The sequence below is a fragment of the Octopus sinensis genome, unplaced genomic scaffold (assembly GCF_006345805.1).
Source record: "Octopus sinensis unplaced genomic scaffold, ASM634580v1 Contig11576, whole genome shotgun sequence".
Classification (NCBI taxonomy): Eukaryota; Metazoa; Mollusca; class Cephalopoda; order Octopoda; family Octopodidae; genus Octopus; species Octopus sinensis.
The window spans coordinates 18,406-40,000 of NW_021832384.1; the positions used below are offsets into that span (position 1 = coordinate 18,406).

The 21,595-nt window shown below is 37.7% G+C and overlaps 1 protein-coding gene across 2 annotated transcripts in view; it reads right to left on the reverse strand.

Annotated features, from left to right (window-relative positions):
- Positions 1 to 7,137: 7,137 nt before the first annotated feature.
- Positions 7,138 to 21,595, reverse strand: part of LOC115229012 (suppressor of cytokine signaling 4-like) — a 74,083-nt gene continuing 59,625 nt past the window's right edge. For both annotated transcript variants that reach the window (XM_029799442.2, XM_029799441.2), the window contains exon 2: positions 7,138 to 8,848. In XM_029799442.2, the coding sequence (XP_029655302.1) occupies positions 7,284 to 8,848 (1,565 nt within the window). In that variant the 3' untranslated portion in view covers positions 7,138 to 7,283. The remainder of the gene's footprint in view (positions 8,849 to 21,595) is intronic.

Here is a 21,595-nt window from a genome sequence, read left to right on the forward strand (position 1 = left end):
GTCCTCTACTCAGCATCAGTTTTCTTTCAGAATTACTGTCTACTTCAATGGGTCACTTTCGTTTCAGGATTGATTAAACTGACTACATATTTGGGTTCAATATTAGAAAGGATTGATTCTCGTATTTAATGGGGTCCAGAATGCTTAACCATAAAAATAGGTTACGACTGTTTGATAAAATCTCGAATCTCTACTTCATATCATTAAGTTGCTAAGGAAATCCACAATAGTTGCTAAACTGGACAGGCAGAGAGCTTATGGTGTGACGGAGGCAGCTGGGGACAAGAGATACCATGATAGGAGGGACTTGCTTAGTCACAGGAGTTTTTTTTTTTTGTCAAAGACTAATGACGAATGGGCCACTACTTACCGAGACTGATAGAGGATGGTAGGAAGGTAGGCATACCGACAAAGGGTTTGTTGATATAGCAGTAACTGGCATGCATGAAGAATTATAAAATTCTAGGATTATGTGTGTTGGAAATTATATTTGAAAAGAGAGGCATTATATAGTGTTAACTTTATGACTAGACCAACCACTAAGTGCAGAACTGATGCCCAAGAGTTGCTTTGCTTTCTTAAAATGGAAATTATGTCTAATATTTCACATTTGAAAAACTGAGTAGTTACCGAATTTTCCAACATATACGACGCACTCCATTTTGCAGGGTTATTTGATTGAAAAATATTTTGTGCGAGCAAATACAATATTGAGACATTATTGTGGAATAAAATATGAAACCATAAAGTACGAAATGGGAGTACCGTTTTTCAATTTCATCTTCTTTCAGTTCAGCTGTATAGTCGTTTAAATTTTGGTCAACAAAATGTAAAACTCGTACTTGGTGCTACTGCGATCGGACAATAGGGTGGCACACCACCACTATGATTTTGTTGTCATCCACTCATTGCAAATAGTTGACAGGCGGATGAAAGCCTGTTAACAATCTTTTCATTTTTCTAAGAAGATCTTTTTCGTTTGTGCAACTAAAAACTAGTTTCTTAAAAAGTAACACAGTCAATAAATAATGTAAGACACATGAGTGTGGGTTATATATACCGGGCAAGAAAATATATAGAAAGGATGTGACTTCCACTTTACTGCCGATGTACCATAAGCAATTTAAAAAACTTTTGAGCGAAAAGACTGTCAAAATTTGGCTTCATCATCACCATTTAACGTTCTCCTTCTATGCTGGCATGAGTTGGATGGTTTGACAGGAGCTGGTGAGGAGAATGTGCCAAACCCTGTCTGCTTTGGCATGGTTTCTACAACTGTATGTCCTTCCTAACATCAAATCACTAAACAAAGTGTACTGTGTGAAAAGTCTGGCTGCATCCGAAAAATATATATTATGAAACAAAAATAAACACAAAATTTATAACACGAATCTGTTACCACCACGACAGTCAACTATTTGACGCCGAACATGAGTTTGATGTTGAATACATCCACGAATTTTCCGCTCAGATAGCTCTTCCCAAGACTGCAAAATGGCTTCGTGCAATTCATGCCTCGTAGGGTTTTTGAGTTCAACTTTATCGGCCAAAACTTTGAAAATGCCTTCATCTAATGGATTCCACGTGTAAAGATGTGTTGAATAGAACTCACTGATTAAATCTTAATTAACTGTGTTGTCAATTGTATGCACCTGACATATGCTAACGTGTATGGAGCCAGACTTTTCACACAGAGGATACTTTTTATGTAGCACCAGCAGCAGTGATGCTACCAAGTTGAGGGGTCTTGCAAGACCTCAACTCAGGTGGGAGGAACTGAGGAAAGTAGTTTTGTGTCAGAGTATAAACTGAAGGAGAAAAATAGGTGTCTTGCAGTAAAAGAGAGACATGTTGGATAGGGGAGAGAGACAGAATGGTGGAAATGTGACGGGATATACATCCAAGTTACAAGGCGGCGGTATATAGTGAAGTAGACTAGGGACTGGATAAGGTGTTGGTGGGGTTCACGAGGTTGCAAAAGGAGAGAAAGGAGAAGTACGCAATTAGAGGGAAGAGAAGAGTTAGGAGGATATACTGAGGGGAAGTGATTCGACAGGGGTGCATTGTATGCAGGTAGGTTCGTGAGGCAGAGTGGAAAGTGGAGAGGAGAATACAGCGAGAGGTGAACACAGGTGGGGGAGGAGGTGTTGGGAAGATTTGCCAGAAACAGCATGAGCATGAGTTAGGAAGGACATCCAGTTGTATATACTAAAATATACCAAAATATAGAATTTAGTTAAATTCGAAGGATTCATTTAAAAAAAAAAAAATCTCAGTTACAACCGTGATGTTGTTAATAAAACATGTTCTTTGTCTATCTACTTATCCTCTTGGTGATTTTGGATAAAAAGAAAATTATACAAACGAATCCTTCGAATTTAACTAAATTCTATATTTCTATGCAACTGAAGATTGCTCTACATTTTAAATTGATGTAATGTTCAATAAAATGGAGTTGCATGAAACGATCGTACTGCATTACCTCTGGATATCCTTGTTGCTTATTTTGATTATAATTACCCCATTTTGAATTATATGGGTAATACCATACTAAATTCTGGTGCCTTTAACTTAAGTACCATAATCATCTGAATCTAAATTTTAAATATATATTATATATATATGTTGATATTTATATGTATAAAATATACAAATATAAATAACAAGACAAAAGACAATAAATAAAGTCAACACAACAAAAATTATAGTGTAACAAACAATAAATTATTTCTCTTTGTCATATTACAAATTGCTTCCAATAAGATAAGTTTCCAATTCTTAAAGAAATTGTTGCTTTTGTCACCATTATATTACCTTTTTAGTGGAATTTTCAATTTTTTTTTACACCCTGGTAATTTATATAAGTATATATATTTACTTTTTTTTTACATACTTGATAATTATTTCATCGTGTTGATGAAACACTCAATAACATACACACACAAATTTTGTAAACATGTATGTATGTATATTATATATTTGTGTGTGTGGAGATAAGTCCATGTGCGTTTATTACAAAAAAAAATCCCACAGAAGTTAGTGCTTACTTTTTGAAGTGGTGAATGAAACAAAACTGCCCCTGGACTGGTAGCTAGTCCACTGCTTTTGACTTTCCCTCCAGTATACATTCAACCTTTGTGTATAATTGATTAGCACTCGCTTCATTAATAATGGAGGTATGATAGTACAGTCAACCCTGATGAAGATGTGAACGCAAAAAGGAGAGAAATAGAAATAGCTAGCTAGGTAGAAAGAAAAAATTTTTTTAATATTTAAGTTTACTTTTTTAATTTCTACCACTCCATCACCTTGAAACACAAGTAAAAAATTAAAAAAAAAACACACCTTGAACTACTCACAAGTGAATATGACTCAGCAAATACCATGCTTTCACTAACTATTTTAGGGGGCGAGATAGACATGTTCTTAGCACCCCTAATCTTGACCCTCTAAAATGCCAGGAGTCTGACAGTTGGATGGAAAGGTGGCTACAACCACATTAGTGCTGGAACTCATTTTCAGTTGAGCGGACTGGAGCAATGGGGAATGGGGAATGAAATGCCTTGCTCAAGGACACGAATATATGTACAATAGGATATAAATTAACTCACTCTAAAAACTGAAACCCTCATGACATGTGAAGCAATTGCTTTTCTTTCTTTTATCCCCCCCCCATACTGTTTTCTTTTAGAGGAACAATTATCATCAATTTGAAGACACAAAAAAAAAAAAAATGTAACATTGCTACTTGCCAGGTGAAGAATGAGGAAGGAGTTGGCAGGACAAAATGAGAAAGGAGAAAACAGAAAGAGAATTTTCTTGAATAGATTGATTGGTCATCAGTCTGACATTCCACCCTCATGGAGACCGTTTCCTTAGGAGAGATTAGAAATAACAATGAATGTCTTCTTTCTCTCTGACCACTGGTCAAGGCTATGGGTTACAAGGCCCAGCTGTCTGTTCAACCCGAAACTTTGTCAACTTGGCCAGTTGTGATTTCAGACCTGAATCAGGCATGAGTTGATACGGTCTTTAACCATATCATCATTTTGTAAATATATTAGGAACCACACTGACCAATGTGTTTACTTTCATTTCAGATACTGTGGGTGTGATTTGGTTGCTATTACTAGCAGACTAAGTGACTGCATAGAAGGTCCTCTGATGACTTGCAGACACCAGTGTAAATAGCAGAATGGACCAAGTGATAGGATCCCACAGAAGAAGCAGACTAAGCAAGACATGGGAAGGAATGGTAAAGGCTGATCTGAAGATAAAAATGACAAAGGACTGCAACATATTGCGACTGACTGTGCTGGAGAGAAATCCCCGCCTTTGTTTTCTTATGTTTGCATAGATGAAGATGATGATAGGATACACTCAATTTTGGTTTATAAAATAATATTCAATACATGTAGTAGTGTTTATATACTTATTAAAAAAACCCCAGAATTTTCACTACCATTACTCAGAATTTTGCACCACATGCATTTTTTTTTTCAGAATGATGTCATCCAAAACACCTTAATTAGAATAATAGTAAGCACAGGTAACCGAATGAATCTTCAGCTGCTTTCTTGTATATTATATATATTTTTTTTATTTTGTAGTGATAAAAAAAACCCCACTTAGTCATCACTTGCAAGAGAGTATGGCTTGATAACATATACTATGTTTTTGCTAATTGCTTTGGCTGCTCATTAAATCAAATCTCAGCTATCTCAACAGAGAGAGAGAGAGAGGGCTGCACCAGCACCTGGTTGGTACTCAATGCTGCTGAAATAGAGAGGAGCAATGTGAACCCATGGCCTGAATGCCTTAACAAGGCACACACCTTCACTATCTTGTGGTTCCAAAATGTTAATGCTCAATACAAAGCTTTAGGTAGGCAGTATGTAGAGCCAAGGATCAGAAACTTATTTGGTAATGGTCCACTTTTGGTCTATTTTGCAGTCATGGCCAAAAGTTTGGAACATAGGCCTGAAAATTAGAATTTTTATATTCAATGTCCAAAGATATATTTGAATTGAATTGTGCTTGGGCATAACTTTAATTAAAAAAAAAAATGTTCTATACTTTTGGTCATGACTGTATTTCTATCCATGGTCCACATATATCTTACAGATCAAAATATTCCCCATCTATTCCTCTATTTTCTACCAATGAAAATGCTTATGTAAGTAAAAATTAAACAAAATGTGACACAAAAGACATCAATTACTCAATGGTCACCAAATACTTTAAATTTGAAAAGGTCCAAAGCTCGTACAGAACATCTCAATGGCCCACCTATAGCTGACCTACAGTGCAGAGTCCAATATATATATATATATATATATATATATATTTATATTATATAGAAGGTACTATTATTCATAGGTACCGCACGCTAGGAGGGACTTTTGCAGTCAAAACTACTAAAATAAATAAATTGTACCGAATGCAAAACTTCAAAGCGAGTCATTTAAAAACAGAATTTAGTTACATATCACCTGTGATTTCGCAATCAATGCAGAATATGCATTCTATGCTCTTCAGTGCAACGAACTCAAGACATGTAAGAAAAAACACAACATCACATACCCGACAACCAACCATAGAATTCGCCGCAGCATGTACGAATGTTTATCTTTACATATCTATGAAAATGGCGGGCTTTTTCGCAATGCATTTCGGTAACAACTTGCTTACTCGGAACAAAAATTCAGTATTGAACTATTCCGGTGAAAAATATAAATTTAAAAAATTTTTTAATTTAAAGGGTGAAATATAATTAATTTAGTAAAATCAACAAATTTCACCTAGTAGCACTTCGGTATGGAAAAGGACCATATTTGGATCATAATATTAATAACTTTAATGGGATGTCCAAAAACTCAATGAAACACTACCTAATCCATTTTACAATTGTGTGTCTTATTCCTTTCTGGTGTGGTGGTTTGTTATTGGCAGTGGCCATGCTAGGGCATTGCCATCTAGAGTACAGCTGATTATATTAGCATCCTGTACTTATCTCACAAGATATTTCATCTGATGCTCTACCAATTCCGCCACACATTCCCCATGAATGGTTTAACGTTTTAGCATTTAACAGCTAGCCATATCTGGCCTAAATATTCCGTTTTATACTTGGACTAGCCATATCTGGATACTAACACCTTCCCTATAATGAATGTTGCTGTAAAAATATACAAATGACATCATTGAAATCTTGAAGCTATGAGATAAAACAATGTGAACAATCTTTACATTTAACAGAAAAAACTGACAGTTAAAAGGTTAATGAACATATTTTTCTAACTTGTGTTTGCAGCTCAATATAGAGGTTAGTGTATGTGTGAGAGCTAAGAAGACAGGAAAGAGAGACTACAAAAACCCATCATCTTTTTACATCCGCTTTCTTTGCTGGCAAAGGATGGGTTTCACAGTCCAAGTGAGTTCTTATTGAGAGTTACTTCTCATCTTAGGCTTATAAAATATTTATCTGATATTAATAGATCAAAGAAGTGGGTTAAGTAAAATAAACAAATGGGGGGAAGGGGGTATATTTGTGGCCTAAAAAGTGCGTGCGTGTGTGTGTGTGTGTAGTCATGGCTAACAAAAGTAAAAAGAGATTTAAGAATTAAAAGAGAGAGAGAGATAGTTTAAATCACTTAACAATATGCCAAGTAAATTAGTTCAAACCAATTCTGTTGCATCATCATCTATGAAAATTTGACAGAATGAATAAATGGAGAAAAGAAAATGGGAACACCCACCCTTGCCCACCCTGACCTTTGTTGTTGTTATCATTATTATGAACAATGTTACATGTGTCCTTAAAATATATATTTATTTTTAAACCTGAAAGAGAGCAAGAACACATGCCAACAAACATTATAATGATGATGGTGATGATGACAATAATCATCATCATCATCATCATTGCCACCATTGTTATTATTCTTGTCAACAGTTTTATTATATTGTTTTCATTTTTTTCTCTTAAATTCTGCTTCATCATCAGCATTTAACGTCCATTTTCCATTCTGTCATGGGTTGGACTGTTTTACAGAAAATTGGTAAGCTGGAGAGCTGGACTAGGTTCCAATCTGATTTGGCGAGATTTCTAATCAGATTGGAACCTGGTGCAGCTCCCCAGCTTTCAGTCAAACCATCCAACCCATCCAGCATGGAAAACAGATGTTAAATGATGATGATGATGATGGTGACGATGATAATGGTAAAAAAAAAAAAAAAAAAGGGGTGGGGGGAAATTGTGACTGTTTAAAATGTCTGATCTATTAGAAATGCTTTTCAGTAACCTTCATTTTGTAATGATAATACTTGAGGAAGTCTTTTAAGGCTAGTGGGAGGGGAAGCTCCGACACTTTGTCGTAAGTGATAAAGCTACAGATGGCAGCTCTGCACAGATGCTGCAAGGAGAATGGATAAGTTCTGGTGAGGGGTCGAGTAAGCATTGGTTCGAAGAACATGCAACAGCTGGGGTCTTTGTAATGTTCTATCAGGCGGCAGACGGTACCAGCTGCAAAGACGCCCGGGTCATGGCAATCGAAACTAAACTTGTGGTTGCACTGCTCAATGCGTGCGTGAAGAGACCTTCCATAACGCCGAAAACTGACGGAGAAAAGAAAATCCTCCTGTGCACTGTCTCGCAACAGAAATGTTCCCTCGGCTTTGTTGTCAAGCAGGTTCTCTGCTTCGTACCGATCCATAACCCCCCAGTAAAAACTGCAGTTGGCAATCTGCTGCAGGTCAGGCACTAGACAGTGGGTGTACTCGACACGACTGTGAACACGCTGGTAGCTGTCGCTGTTGGTAGCTTCGTGTGGTGGGTAATCCTGAATGGGTGCATCGTTGAAGTCGTCGTCGTTGAAATAATCTAGAGAGAACTGGCTGTGGCTTCCGGGATTAGCCTGCAGAGAACAGCTCTGCTGGAACGACGAGCAGAGTTGGTCGTTAGGTGCCAATGTGGAAACAGACCGAAAATTGCGGCATGCACAAAATGTATTTCTATCTACGTGGCTTCCAGCAATTCTGGAACTAGTTTGTTGACCCTCCTGTTGCTGTTGTTGATGACAAGTTGTGCCGATGTTATCAGTGGAACAGCCAACTGAACTCGAAGTGTTGTTAATGTTGTTTAAAGATCCAGCAAACTGCCTGGCTGACATTCGATGGTGCTGCTTGTCGACAGGACTGAATAAAGTTTTCTTTGAATGGTGCTTCCGATGATGGCGACTCTTCGGTAAACGCAAGACAGTGTTTGTGGAGATTTGGCAAGATGGAGTCAACATGAAGTTGGAAGATGATGGTCGTTGTGAACAAGTGGCCAGTATCAGCTGGTGTTCACAACTGGAAAAGTTTGAGCATCTAGAAGTTCCGACACAGGGTTGTGAGTAACCCATGTAGCGGGACTGCTTAGATTGTTTGTCTCGAAATTTGATAGACCAAGGTTTCTTGTGTTTATTCTTTGGTGGCGATCCTGAACACGAGCCTGAAGCAGCTTCCATACCGACATTTGATTTGTATCCGCAATGTTGGCACGAAGAGGGGCAATCTGTGTGTTTTTTGGTTTGTTCAATCTGTAGGGAGTCAGATAGGGCATGCTGCTTCAACAAGATCGGTTCACTACTTATCTGCGAGGAGCCTGAAGTTAACGAAAGTGTAGCAGTTTGTCGCTCGTGGAGCTCAACGATACTGACGAGGGACAGTTCACTGCCACAGCAGAAAAATGGACGAATGGGCGATCGATGGTGGACAGTACTTGATTTGCTCTTTCCAGCATGATTAAATGTGGCCATTGCCCCAGACTGCACACTGGATTGACTTTCACTGGAGGGACTGCTTCCTGTATCAAAATAAAAGAAAGAAAAACAATTAATTTACTTGAAAACAGATCAAAATAATTTACTGTTAAAATGAATTAAACTCTTCATAAACACCCTTTTTTGAGAGTTTTCAATGGCAAGATAAACTGCAGTCATTTCATGATGTAAAGTGGCTGGTGGTAAAAGGACTCCCCCAACCCATGTCAGCATGAAAAAGATAAATTATGATAGTGGTGGTGATGATAATTAACTGTATCCATAGAGCAGCAGATGCCAAAATTGGTAGACTGTCAAAAGAAATACCTGGTGGTATTTAGTCAAGTCCTTGTACATTTGGAGTTCACATCCTGCTACAGCTGGATTTGCTGTTCACCCTTCCATCAGTTACAGTTTCATTTCATTAATGGAATGATAAGATATAATCTCCATTGATAGAATTGATTAATCACAGTTGAAACTGCTACATGGTGGTTCAGCCAAATATCCGTCAAATCCAACCAAACCATCTTAATTATATAAGTCACAATATATGAATATAATCTGGTAATACTCAGAAAAAACTGCTAAATCATTCTACAAAACAATATATAGTATGATACACGAGAAAACGAGGACAGCATTATTCTGCATTATTTTGAAAGATCTTTTGCATTTATGCAAACATATAAGTAATTTATCATTAAATATAATAATATAAATTATTGACATGCTTTTAAGTTACGAAACAAGTTGTCGTGATTTTTGAATTTTCTTCTTGTTTAATAAAATTTCATCAAACTATTTCTTTGTCATTTATAACTTTACACACATACATATTATATATATATATATATAGTTAATCCAAACAAGAAAACATAAAAACAAAAAAAACACAACAACACGAGGACGTGGAACAAATAAAGTATTATTGGATGCTCAGGAAAGAAGGGAAGAAGGAGGGTTTAACGTTTCGAGCGGAGCTCTTCGTCGGAAACATAGGAGAAGAAAAGATCCCGAGAAGGGAAGACAGAGGAAAAAAATCGCCAGTGGTACTCACGAGGTTACATATATATATATATATATATATATATATATATATATACTGTGCATTACATAACTCGTACTTTTAGCAAGCTGAGTGACTTTGGTTGGATGTGACAGAAGTATTAAGTAATAAATGTAGAAAAATATTCCCAGATAATTACTACAATTATCAAAACACATACCATCATTGTCTATGCTGGCAAACCAGAGGGCTATGCCAAGTTCTATTATCCGCTCTAGAAAGGTTTCTGCGGCTTGATGCCCTTCCTAATGCCAGTACACTATATACATACATACAATATATATCTTTTACTTGTGTCAGTCTTTAGACTTGCAGCTATGCTGTGGCACAGTCGTGAAGAGACCCAGTTGAACAAATCAAACATTGGGTTTTTTTTTTTCTATTTTAAATCTGGTACTTTTTCTGTCAGCCTCTTTTTGCCAAACCGCTAAGCTTCAGGGACAAAACCCAAACACACTCACACATGACAGGCTTCTTTTTTAATTTCTTCAACCAAATCCATTCACAAATTTTGGATGGACCCAGAACTACAGCAGGACACCTGCCCAAAGTGCTGCGCAGTTGGACTGAACCCAGAACCGAGAGTTTGGAAACTAAACTTATCATACAGCCACATCTACACCCATATATATATATATGTGTGTGGAGGCGCAATGGCTCAATGGTTAGGGCAGCAGACTCGCGGTGACGATTCCCAAACCGGGCGTTGTGAGTGTTTATTGAACGAAAACATCTAAAGCTCCACGAGGCTCCGGCAGGGGGTGGCGGTGATCCCTGCTGAACTCTTTCGCCACAACTTTCTCTCACTCTTTCTTCTGTTGGCCCGCTCGCTTAGCCAGCGGGGTGGCGTCATTTGAAGGCTAAAACAATGCGAAGTGCATTGTGACCAGCGATGTGTAGCAACACATAGCCTGGTTGGTCACGGTGATCATGGTGGTGGTCAGGGCAGCGGACTCGTTTGATGAAACATGGTTGTAGGATCGAGGTTTCGATTCCCAGACCGGGCGATGTGAGTGTTTATTGAGTGAAAACATCTAAAGCTCCACGCGGCTCCGGCAGGGTGGGTGGGTGGGTGGTTGTTGATCCCTGCTATACTCTTTCGCCACAACTTTCTCTCACTCTCTCTTCTGTTGGCCTGCTCGCTTAGCCAGCGGGGTGGCGTCATTTGAAGGCAAAAACAATGCGAAGTGCATTGTGACCAGCGATGTGTAACAACACAAAGCCTGGTCGGTCACGGTGATCATGGTGGTGGTGGTGGTGACATATATATTTATATATAGTAATAGTAGTTATGCTATCAATATTGCTATTATTAGCTGCTGTAGCTCAGTGACACTTTAACAATAAACAGGGTAGATAGAGGCAAAGCAGGTACAGTAACTTTTTTATAAAAAGACATAATAGTGGGAGGAGAGGTTGTTTACTTACTGTAAACTGTAAACAGCTGCACTGACGCCCCTCCCCCACCCCCAACAGCAGCCATAGAAACACAGACAACAAAAGGAATTCAACATCAACAAAAAAAAAAAACAGAAATGGAATTAATTAAAATATAAAATGAAAAATAAACAAACATATTCATCCACAATACACGCTCTCAGCTGATGTATAGAATCATCCAACACACACACACACACACACACATACGTGTGTGTGTGTGTGTTTGTGCATTTGACACATTGACTCCTCTTTCTCTTATTCTTAATGAATCTATTCTACTCTGTACCAGTAACACAACCACCCTACTTACCTCACCGACATTAACAAACGCTGGCCTTGTATACATACAAGCATACATATATTATACATACATATATATATATATATATATATATATATATATATATATAATATATATATATATATATATATATATATATATGTATATGTAGGCGTAGGAGTGGCTGTGTGGTAAGTAGCTTGCTTACAAACCACATGATTCCAGGTTCAGTCCCACTGCATGGCACCTGAGGCAAGTGTCTTCTACTATAGCCTCAGGCCGACCAAAGCTTTGTGAGTGGATTTGGTAGACGGAAACTGAAAGAAGCCCGTCGTATATATGTATGTATATATATATATGTGTGTGTGTGTGTATATGTTTGTCCCACCAACATCGCTTGACAACCGATGCTGGTGTGTTTACATTCCTGTAACTTAGCAGTTCGGCAAAAGAGACCGATAGAATAAGTACTAGGCTTACAAAGAATAAGTCCTGGGGTCGATGTGCTCGACTAAAGGCGGTGCTCCAACAAGGCCACAGTCAAATGACTGAAACAAGTAAAAGGTTACCTCATCAAAATGTCTCAGCTACAAGATAATGCATGATTAATTAAAAAAAAAGTACGAATAAATAAGCATTACTTTTGATAGAATAATGTGAATGCTAGAGGGATAAAATTAACTGAAACAAAAGGTAGTGTAATTCAAAATAATACAGTGTCCTGGAAACTTCTAATAAATCACATCAGCTACAGTACATGACTGGTACACATTTTATCAACCTCTGAAAGGATGAGAGGCAAAAATCAACTTTGGTGAAGCTTGAACTCAAAATGTAAATTGCCAGAGAAAGAATATCACTAAGCAATTGTCTGATGGGCAAAGGATTCTGTCAGCTTACCACCTTAATCATCATCATCATCGTTTAACGTCCGCTTTCCATGCTAGCATGGGTTGGACGATTTGACTGAGGACTGGCGAACCAGATGGTTGCACCAGGCTCCAATCTTGATCTGGCAGAGTTTCTACAGCTTGATGCCCTTCCTAACGCCAACCACTCCGAGAGTGTAGTCGGTGCTTTTACGCGCCACCGGCATGAGGGTCAGTCAGGTGGTACTGGCAACGGCCACGCTCAAATGGTGTTTTTTTACGTGCCACCTGCACAGGTGCCAGTCCAGTGGCATTGGCAATAATCTCGCTCGAATGTTTTTTCGTGTGCCAGTAAGGCAACAGTAATAATAATCTTATCTACTATGGACATAAGGACCAAAATTCATGAAGGAGTGAATCTAGTTGATTACATTGACTCCAGTGCTCAACTGGTAGTTATTTCATCAACCATGGAAGAATAAAAGGCCAAGTCAATAATAGTAAGAATTGTTACCGATTTAGACACAAGGCTGGGATGGGCTTATGCATACCATTAACCCTAGTAGTAAACTGGTACATTGTTTTATTAACCCTGGAAGGAATGTAAGTCAAATTTGACCTTGGTATGATTTGAAATCAGAATGCAAAGAACCAGAAGAAATATAGTGAGGTATTTTATCTGACACTTTAATGTTTGTGCCAATCCACCACACTTCAAATATAAAAATATAAGCAACACAACACAACACTGAGGGTGGTAACCCAGCATGAATAGAATCTTATGACTCATGCTAAGAAAAAAAACAACAACAACAAACCCTGAAAACCTGTTTATATTTATAAATTTTTCTCTTCCTATCACTAATATTTGATGATCTAGAATTTATGTGTACACACGTACACACATAGCTAAATAGACAGACACAGGTTTCTCTTCCTGCTATCGCTAATCTATCTGATAATCTGAAATAATCATTATATATATATATTTGTGGGATTCTCTTCCTCACGCTGATTTGATAAACTGGAGAAATGTATTTCACATTTTATCATGAATAATCACATCGACAAGAGATCCCATACTACACAGCATCTAAACCTGCAAGAAATAGCAACCTAATCTCACAGACATTACATCATACCGTTAAAAAGGAAGCATTTGACTAATGGTTTGCTCCATCAAAAGTTGACCTGGAGGAAAATAATTACCCCCACCACCCGAAACTTCTGCTACAGTTTTATTTAGAAACTTGTAGCAGAAATTGGGAAGAAAATGCCAAAAAAGAAATATTTTAAAGAAAGACAGATACACAAAGACAAATTATTGATTTCTTCCTCTGGCCCAAATCCACAGATTTCTGGGAAGGAATAATAGATTTATTGACCCTTGAAAAAGATAAACAAATTCGATCTTGGCAGTATTTGAATACAAAATTAATACATTAATAGCAGTACTTGTAGAAACTCCAAGGTTATTTTGGGAACAATAAAGACAGTTGGAAGATGTTAGAAAACAATGAAATACATAATTTCTTTTGAAATTGAATTTATTCTAAATAGGCAATAGTGAATGTACAGTCTTAAGAGAACATCTTTGAAAACTATATTCCTTTTTTTTATACATTTTTCAGGCGGCGAGCTGGCAGAAACATTAGCACGACGGGCGAAATGCTTAGTGGCATTTCATCTGTCGTTATGTTCTGAGTTCAAATTCCGCCGAGGTTGACTTTGCTTTTCATCCTTTCGGGGTCGATAAATAAAGTACCAGTTTCACACTGGGGTTGACGTAATCGACTTAATCCCTTTGTCTGTCCTTGTTTGTCCCCTCTATGTTTAGCCCCTTGTGGGCAGTAAAGAAATATATACATTTCTCACCTCTTCTACTTCATTATGCCAAGGAATCTTGAGGAAGCTACCTATAATTGTCCATGATTGAAATTGCTGAAAATTTGGTTAACCCTTTTAATACCAACCCACCTGTGATTGCTCTTGGTTCTATAAAACAAACCTCTTAAAATGATCTAAATTAAAATCTGCTATCATGATTTCATGTTGATTAATGTTCCAAAATACCTGTGTAAATAGGTGCAGATTATTAAAAACAGGCAAGTGTATTTCAATAGAAATATGATTACAAAGGTGTTAAAGAAAAATGTATATAGCAAACACATTAACCCATAAGCATTTAAACTGGCCACATTCAGCTCAAATATCCTACCTGTTTTATGTTCAAAACTAGCCACACATAACCTACAGTGTCATTCTAAAAATATTACAATCACGTCATCAAAATCTCAAAGCTGTGGGATAATCTATGATTAATTCCACACAATATGAATAAATAAGCATTACATTTGACATAGTAATCTGAATGCTAAAAAGTTAAGCACTTAACCATGGAACACAATCAAAGACACTGATTTTATTTTATTCGGCTACTGTTGTGGTTACATTGGCAATACTTGAACAAATCTTAATTAGCTGAATAAGATATGAAAAACTGTGGGAAGCAGGACTTGGCAGTTGGTGTAGTGAGATAATCGGAGTTTGGGGCTACCTGTCATGAAGGCAGTACCTCTGAATGGTGATGCATGATAGATTAGACAGATTCTTTAGCTCCACCTGCATACAACAACCTCTCTGTTGTGTGTAGATTATATGAAGTGGTTGCAATTAGGAAGGGCATATGGGGTTTGCTTAGAAATTGTACAAAGAATGGAATGTATGGGCAAAACATGGACTCTGCAAGCTGCATGGTAGATTACCTGGCTAAGAGAGAAGCAACTCTGGATGAAAAGTGATGCAAGGTAGAAGGGAGTCTGTAATCTGCTTGCATAGGATGATTACTATTGTGCCAATAAGAAAATTATTATAGGACAACCTCTCTTGTGCCACAAGGAATAATAGGACAGCTTTTCTTATGCTACAAAGAATAATAATAGGACAACCTCTCTTGTACCACAAATAATAAGACAACTTCTTTTGTGTTACATCATAAGACACACACCAAAATAAAATTGGTTAGTTTGCTTTGTGTGTGTGAGTGTGTGTGTGTGTGTGCCAGATGATGCAAAATATGCTGAGTGACTCTGCCAATCCATACCAGAATGGAAAAATAGACATAAAATGATGCTGATATTGTTTAAGCAAACTTATAAATTCAAGACATTTTAGCTGTGATCAATCCACTTTTTTTAGGAGAATCTTATGTACAAATGGCAATCTCGGATTTAAAAACGAAAAAGAAAAACCAACAACTAAGCAGGGAGTTTATCGGTTGTTAGTTGTCGGAGCACTGCATCCTTCAAAACTTCCATGCTTCCTGAGATTCGCCAACACTACACTTGATTTTCTCCCCTCCATACACACACAAGCATGTTCACTTTCCAGACATTTCTACATTGCTGCATGTACTTTATATGCACTTTCTGACAAGTTGTGATGCACCTGAGCACTGTATACAATAATTTCATTATTATTATTATTATTATTATTACATCATGGTGTTTATTTCCTCTCACTCATCTCACCAAGCATAATTTAAATTTAGGTGGGAAAGCAAACTGTTACTCCCATCTGGTATTTTGATCAGACATATAAATGCCACCAAACAGACGTGTATTTTCTCTCTTTATATCTATCCAACTATAGATATATATTCTTGATGCTGGGCGACCATCTTCATGTTGAATATAGTAACTTTAGATATTATTTATTCCATTATGGTATTTGCTTTTATGATAAATAAGGAGTGATACTGTAAGTTTTACTTCTTGGCATTAAGAAAGTCACAATAGCTGGCAAAAGCATATGTTATTTTGTTTTTGTATCTGGTTTGCAAGCTTCTTTATGTGAATTTGTGTGTTGGGACAAATTTTGTTGTGTCGTTGGAAAGTCATTGTCAATATTATTAACACACTGGAGTTGATGTAATCAAGTAACCCCTTTCCCAAATTTCAGACTTTGCATCTACATTCGAAAAGATTAGTATTATAATTATTTTCAGGCGGCGAGCTGGCAGAATCGTTAGCATGCCGGGCAAAATGCTTAGTGGCATTTCATTCATCCTAATGTTCCGAGTTCAAATTTTACCATGGTCAAATTTGCCTTTCATCCTTTCGGGGTCGATAAATAAAGTACCAGTGAAACACTGGAGTCAATGTAATCGACTAGTCCCCCACCTCAAAATTTCAGCTCTTGGGCCTTTAGTAGAAAGGATTATTATCATTATTATTATTATACACTTCAGACCAAATGAAACCTGGCAACTTCTATAGTGATCTAGCAGATTTGAAATTTTGATTTTGTATATCATACTCCAAGAAACAATAAAAACACTCCACCCCTGTTTATAAAAATCATTAGTTATATTAGTTATATTAGTATATAAGATTTGTTTTAACTTTGCTAAGACAATAAATATGTGGAATGAACTGGCAAGACTATGTTTACAAAGGGTTTACCTTTTGGGGTCACTTTCTGTTTTTTGGGGTTTTCCCATGGTTAAGTAATGGCCAGGACCCAAGGTTTGTTGGTTTGAAAAGGTCCAACTAATATGAAAGCATATATGTGTGAGTGCGTATATATATAAAGAGATATGTGATAAAATCTCTCCTCTTATAGTGGCTGTGTAGTAAGTAGCTTGCTTACCAACCACATGGTTCCTGGTTCAGTACCACTGTGTAGCACCTTGGGCAAGTGTCTTCCACTAAAGCCTCAGGCCGACCATAGCCTTGTGAGTGGATTTGGTAGACGGAAACTGAAAGAAGCTCGTCGTGTATGTATGTATATATATATATATATGTGTGTATATATGTATGTGTGTGTGTGTTTGTACCCCCAACATCGCTTGCCAACCGATGTTGGAGTGTTTACATCCACATAACTTAGCGGTTCGGCAAAAGAGTCCGATAGAATAAGTACTAGGCTTACAAAGAATAATTCCTAGAGTCGATTTGTTTTGACTGAAGGCGGTGCTCCAGCATGGCCGCAGTCGAATGACTGAAAAGATAAAAGAATACACATACACACACACACAAAGTGAGAGATATTTCATCAAGTATCTACTTATATGCAGACAGATGTGAAGATGATGAAACTTATCTTCTGTAAAGCACGCGTGTGCCTGCGCATTTTACACACACACACACACACACATTGTTACCTTCCATACACACTAGCATTCATAGAGATTTCGAAATCACAAAAATCAGGTCACTTCCATATGCTTACCACCAGTTATGTATGACAGCTGTCTGGATGTGAATAGCGTGATTTTTTACCATTATTATTATTATCATCATCATCATCATTATTATTATTATAAAAAACTATGATGCAAGTTGCATAAGTAGAGGTGGTGGTGGTGGTAGTGGTAATGATAAGAACAAAAAAAAAAAAAAAGAGTCCCAGCACCCCCTCCTTCACTTCTGTTGCCGTCAAAGCACTGACTGCTAAGGACTACTTAGCACATTTCCCAGTGAGCCCAGCATGAAAGCTTTCACCAGCCTTTTACTACTATCACCACCACCACAGCTACCACAATCACTGCCACCACCACCACCACCACACAGAGGGAGTGCTCTACGTGCTAGAAATCGCAGCCAGCTCACTCTCAAATCATATCCTGCAGCCTAAAAATAGGATATACAGGACATACATCATTATCATCAAGCGTCCGCTTTCCATGCTAGCATGGGTTGGACGGTTCCACTGGGGTCTGGGAAGCCAGAAGGCTGCACCAGGCCCAGTCTGATCTGGCAATGTTTCTACGGCTGGATGCCCTTCCTGACGCCAACCACTCCGTGAGTGTAGTGGGTGCTTTTTACGTGCCACCGGCTCAGGTGCCAGGCGAGGCTGGCAACGGCCACAATTGGTTGGTGCCTTTTACGTGCCACCAGCACGGGGGCCAGGTGAGGCTGGCAACGGCCACGATCGGATGGTGCTTTGCAGTATTATAGTCTGAGATTTTACACACAGGCACATATCCACAAGTGGCATGGTCATGGCTGGAAATCCTCTGATCATGGGCCTGCTTGATCAGGACTGTTTTGGCGCTAAGCAACTAACAAGAATCACTATTATTATCACCATACTGAGAGGTCCTTTACGTAGTCGCTCAACATGTTAGAAATGGTAGCTAGATCATTCTCATGTAGTGTGTGGAAAATAGAGACAAAGTCTTTGGATACTGTTGTCTTAGATACATTATGACAAAAAAAAAAAGGAAAAAAAGTAAAGACTGGTTTGTTGGTACATCTATGATCATAGCTATTCTTAATTAGGTCTGGACTGGAGTTAAACAAATAGCAACAATCATTTAGAGATGGTGGTCCTGCATGTTTGCTCAAATGGCTAGAAATAGTAGCCATATTTGCCTCAAATTACACCAGTAAAGGAAAAAAAAAAAGAAAATGGTTGCAACTGGAATGTCTTTGACCCCAAGTTGGCATTTTTTTTGTGTTGGAACATGAAAGAATATAAGGTTAGTGAACCACCACCACCATTGTTTTCATACTGGGCCATGGACTATATATTTGTAGTGTAAAGCAGTGAACATTGAACTAAATTGAATCAATCCTCACATATTGTTGTGTCTATTCCCACCTATGCTGAAGGGTCAGGGACCATGGATGCATGCACCATCTCCATTGAATCTCAACTCTGGCCATGGTTGTGCATTCAGCTATAGTTCTTCTGGTCCATTCTAAGTCTGTGTCTAAGTCTTTCCATTCCTCATTTCCCACCGACTTTTCCCTTTAGGAAATGGGTGCTGAGATTCTAGGCCTTGGTGACAAGCCCAAAATAATGCAGCTTCAATTTCCTGACTGTTGACAAAAATCCCTCCTTTCTGTCCCCATTTCCTCCAGTTACTAACTCATTTGCTGATTGATGATCAATCCAGTTGATCCCCAGAACTCATTGGTAGCATATCCTTTCAAATGTTCTGAGATTGGTATTGCCCTTTGTTTTAAGGTCCACTTTTCAAATCTATACAATGCAACCAGGCCAAACTAGTGTCTTCAGATTTAATTCAATGCTCTTAAGAGCTCTGTCTTTCCAGATTGTATTGAGTGGTTTTAAGGGCAATCTTGTTGCTCCTGAGTTATGCTTCTATTTTGTGGCCTAAGTCTCCTGTGTCTGTGATAACACTCAGATATTTGAACTTGCATATCATATGTAGTTTATTTTTATCAATGGTGGCGATATTTTTACTCATTAGACTTGCAAGAAATAACACCTTAATCTTCCTCAAACCATATCTTATCAGCTTGGTAGGGCTAATTGGAAAGAATTTGGCTATATTTCTAATATGTTGAGTGACCAGGAAGATACCCTCCCACCGACATTGGTTCGTGACTCCCAAGTCAGCAAAATTCTCAATTAGCTTCAAAATTAATTGAAAACATAGAAAGGTAGTGTATTTAATTAGTAATATAGTTACAGAAAGGCTAAGCTTATCTAAGAACTAGGCTGTGAATGTTATTGTTGCTACTGTTTAGCCCCAGGTTAGAATTGAATGAGAAGGCCAATGACCAAAGGCAATCAAGCTATGGCCATTTCGTCTTTTTTCTTTATCCCCAAGCAGTGTGGATCCAAAAGCACATAATTCAATCTATGTTAGTCCCCTTTCGTTACTGTATTTATTTTGAGGGGCTTTGTGTTTCGTTCAATTACATTAATATAACAAAGAATTTAGTAAAATAACTTAGTTATCATCAAGCTAGTGTTAGGAACGTAAATTGTGACTAAGTTTTGGTGGAAGATTTTAATTCAAAACTTATGAAAACAAGGCTTTTGTACTAAAGAGCCAGAGCCGGTTTCAGCCGGATTGGTAATGAAAGAGTTAACCCTTTCATTACCAACCCGGCTGAAACTGGCTCTGGCTCTGTGTGTTTAGCTGTGTGTTTTGAGGGAGATTAGGCTGCTGTTTCTAGCAGAGATTCCATTTTAAGTCCCTCAATCATAAAGAAATAAATGGTGGTGGGGAGAAACCATGGTGTGCCACTGTGACAGCAGCAGTTGAAACATTGCAAATGACAGTGAGAGGACCTCTACACAGTTGATCTACCTACTAGAAATAGTAGCTAAATTTTTCTTATATCACACATAATCTAAAATGGAGAGAGAGAACATATTGGATAGTATTTTATTAGTTGTTGATCATGTTTAAAATGGGGAGAAACCATGGTGTGCCACTGTGACAGCAGCGGTTGAAACAATGCAAATGACAGTGAGAGGACCTCTACACAGTTGATCTACCTACTAGAAATAGTAGCTAAATTTTTCTTATATCACACACAATCTAAAATGGAGAGAGAGAGAGAGAGAGAGAGAGAGAGAACATATTGGATAGTATTTTATTAGTTGTCGATCATGTTTAAAATGCCTTTTGATCCTATACTTGGTAGTTGACTCACACACACACGTAACCTGTGGAGTTAAACAATTTCTTCAGTTAAATCATTCAATCCTTAAGCAGGCAATTGCTAACAAAAGAAAAAGAGAGAGAGGGGAGAAGATAAAAAGCAACTTTGTGTTGTACTTATAGCTGCATAAAATATTAATCCCATTCACACATAAACCAATTCACACAGGAACACTATGCAATGCCCTCCATAACTTTTGTATACATTTTGGACTTATATTTTGTTATCTCTAAGAAAGAAATGGTGGGTGGTGGTGGTGGTGGTGGAGTGTCTGTATATATATGTATATCTGATAAGATGTCAACTTGAAGCTGTAAGTGAAGCATAAATGATTAGATAAAGAAAATTTGAAAAAGAAAATTTGAAAAAAAAAAAAAAAAAAAATCGGGGGCGGAGATAGAGAGAAAGAGATTCATATCTAAATTAAGTTGTATAATTATGGATTTCAGACAGTTTGTTCACTTCTCTTATACATACATGTTCCAACAAAGAATATGCGTATTTTATCAAAAAAAATAGGCCTAAGTACAAACTGGGAAAAAGAAAAAGCAGTGGAATGTGGCACGGACGGACGGGGGGGGGGGGGGGTAAGATTTAACAGGTTTATTGCTTAGGGATGTGACATAAATGAATCCAGACATAGTACAGCAGTTTATATATTTTAATGACTTGGAGAAGAGAGCACAGTACTTGTGGGTTTTTTT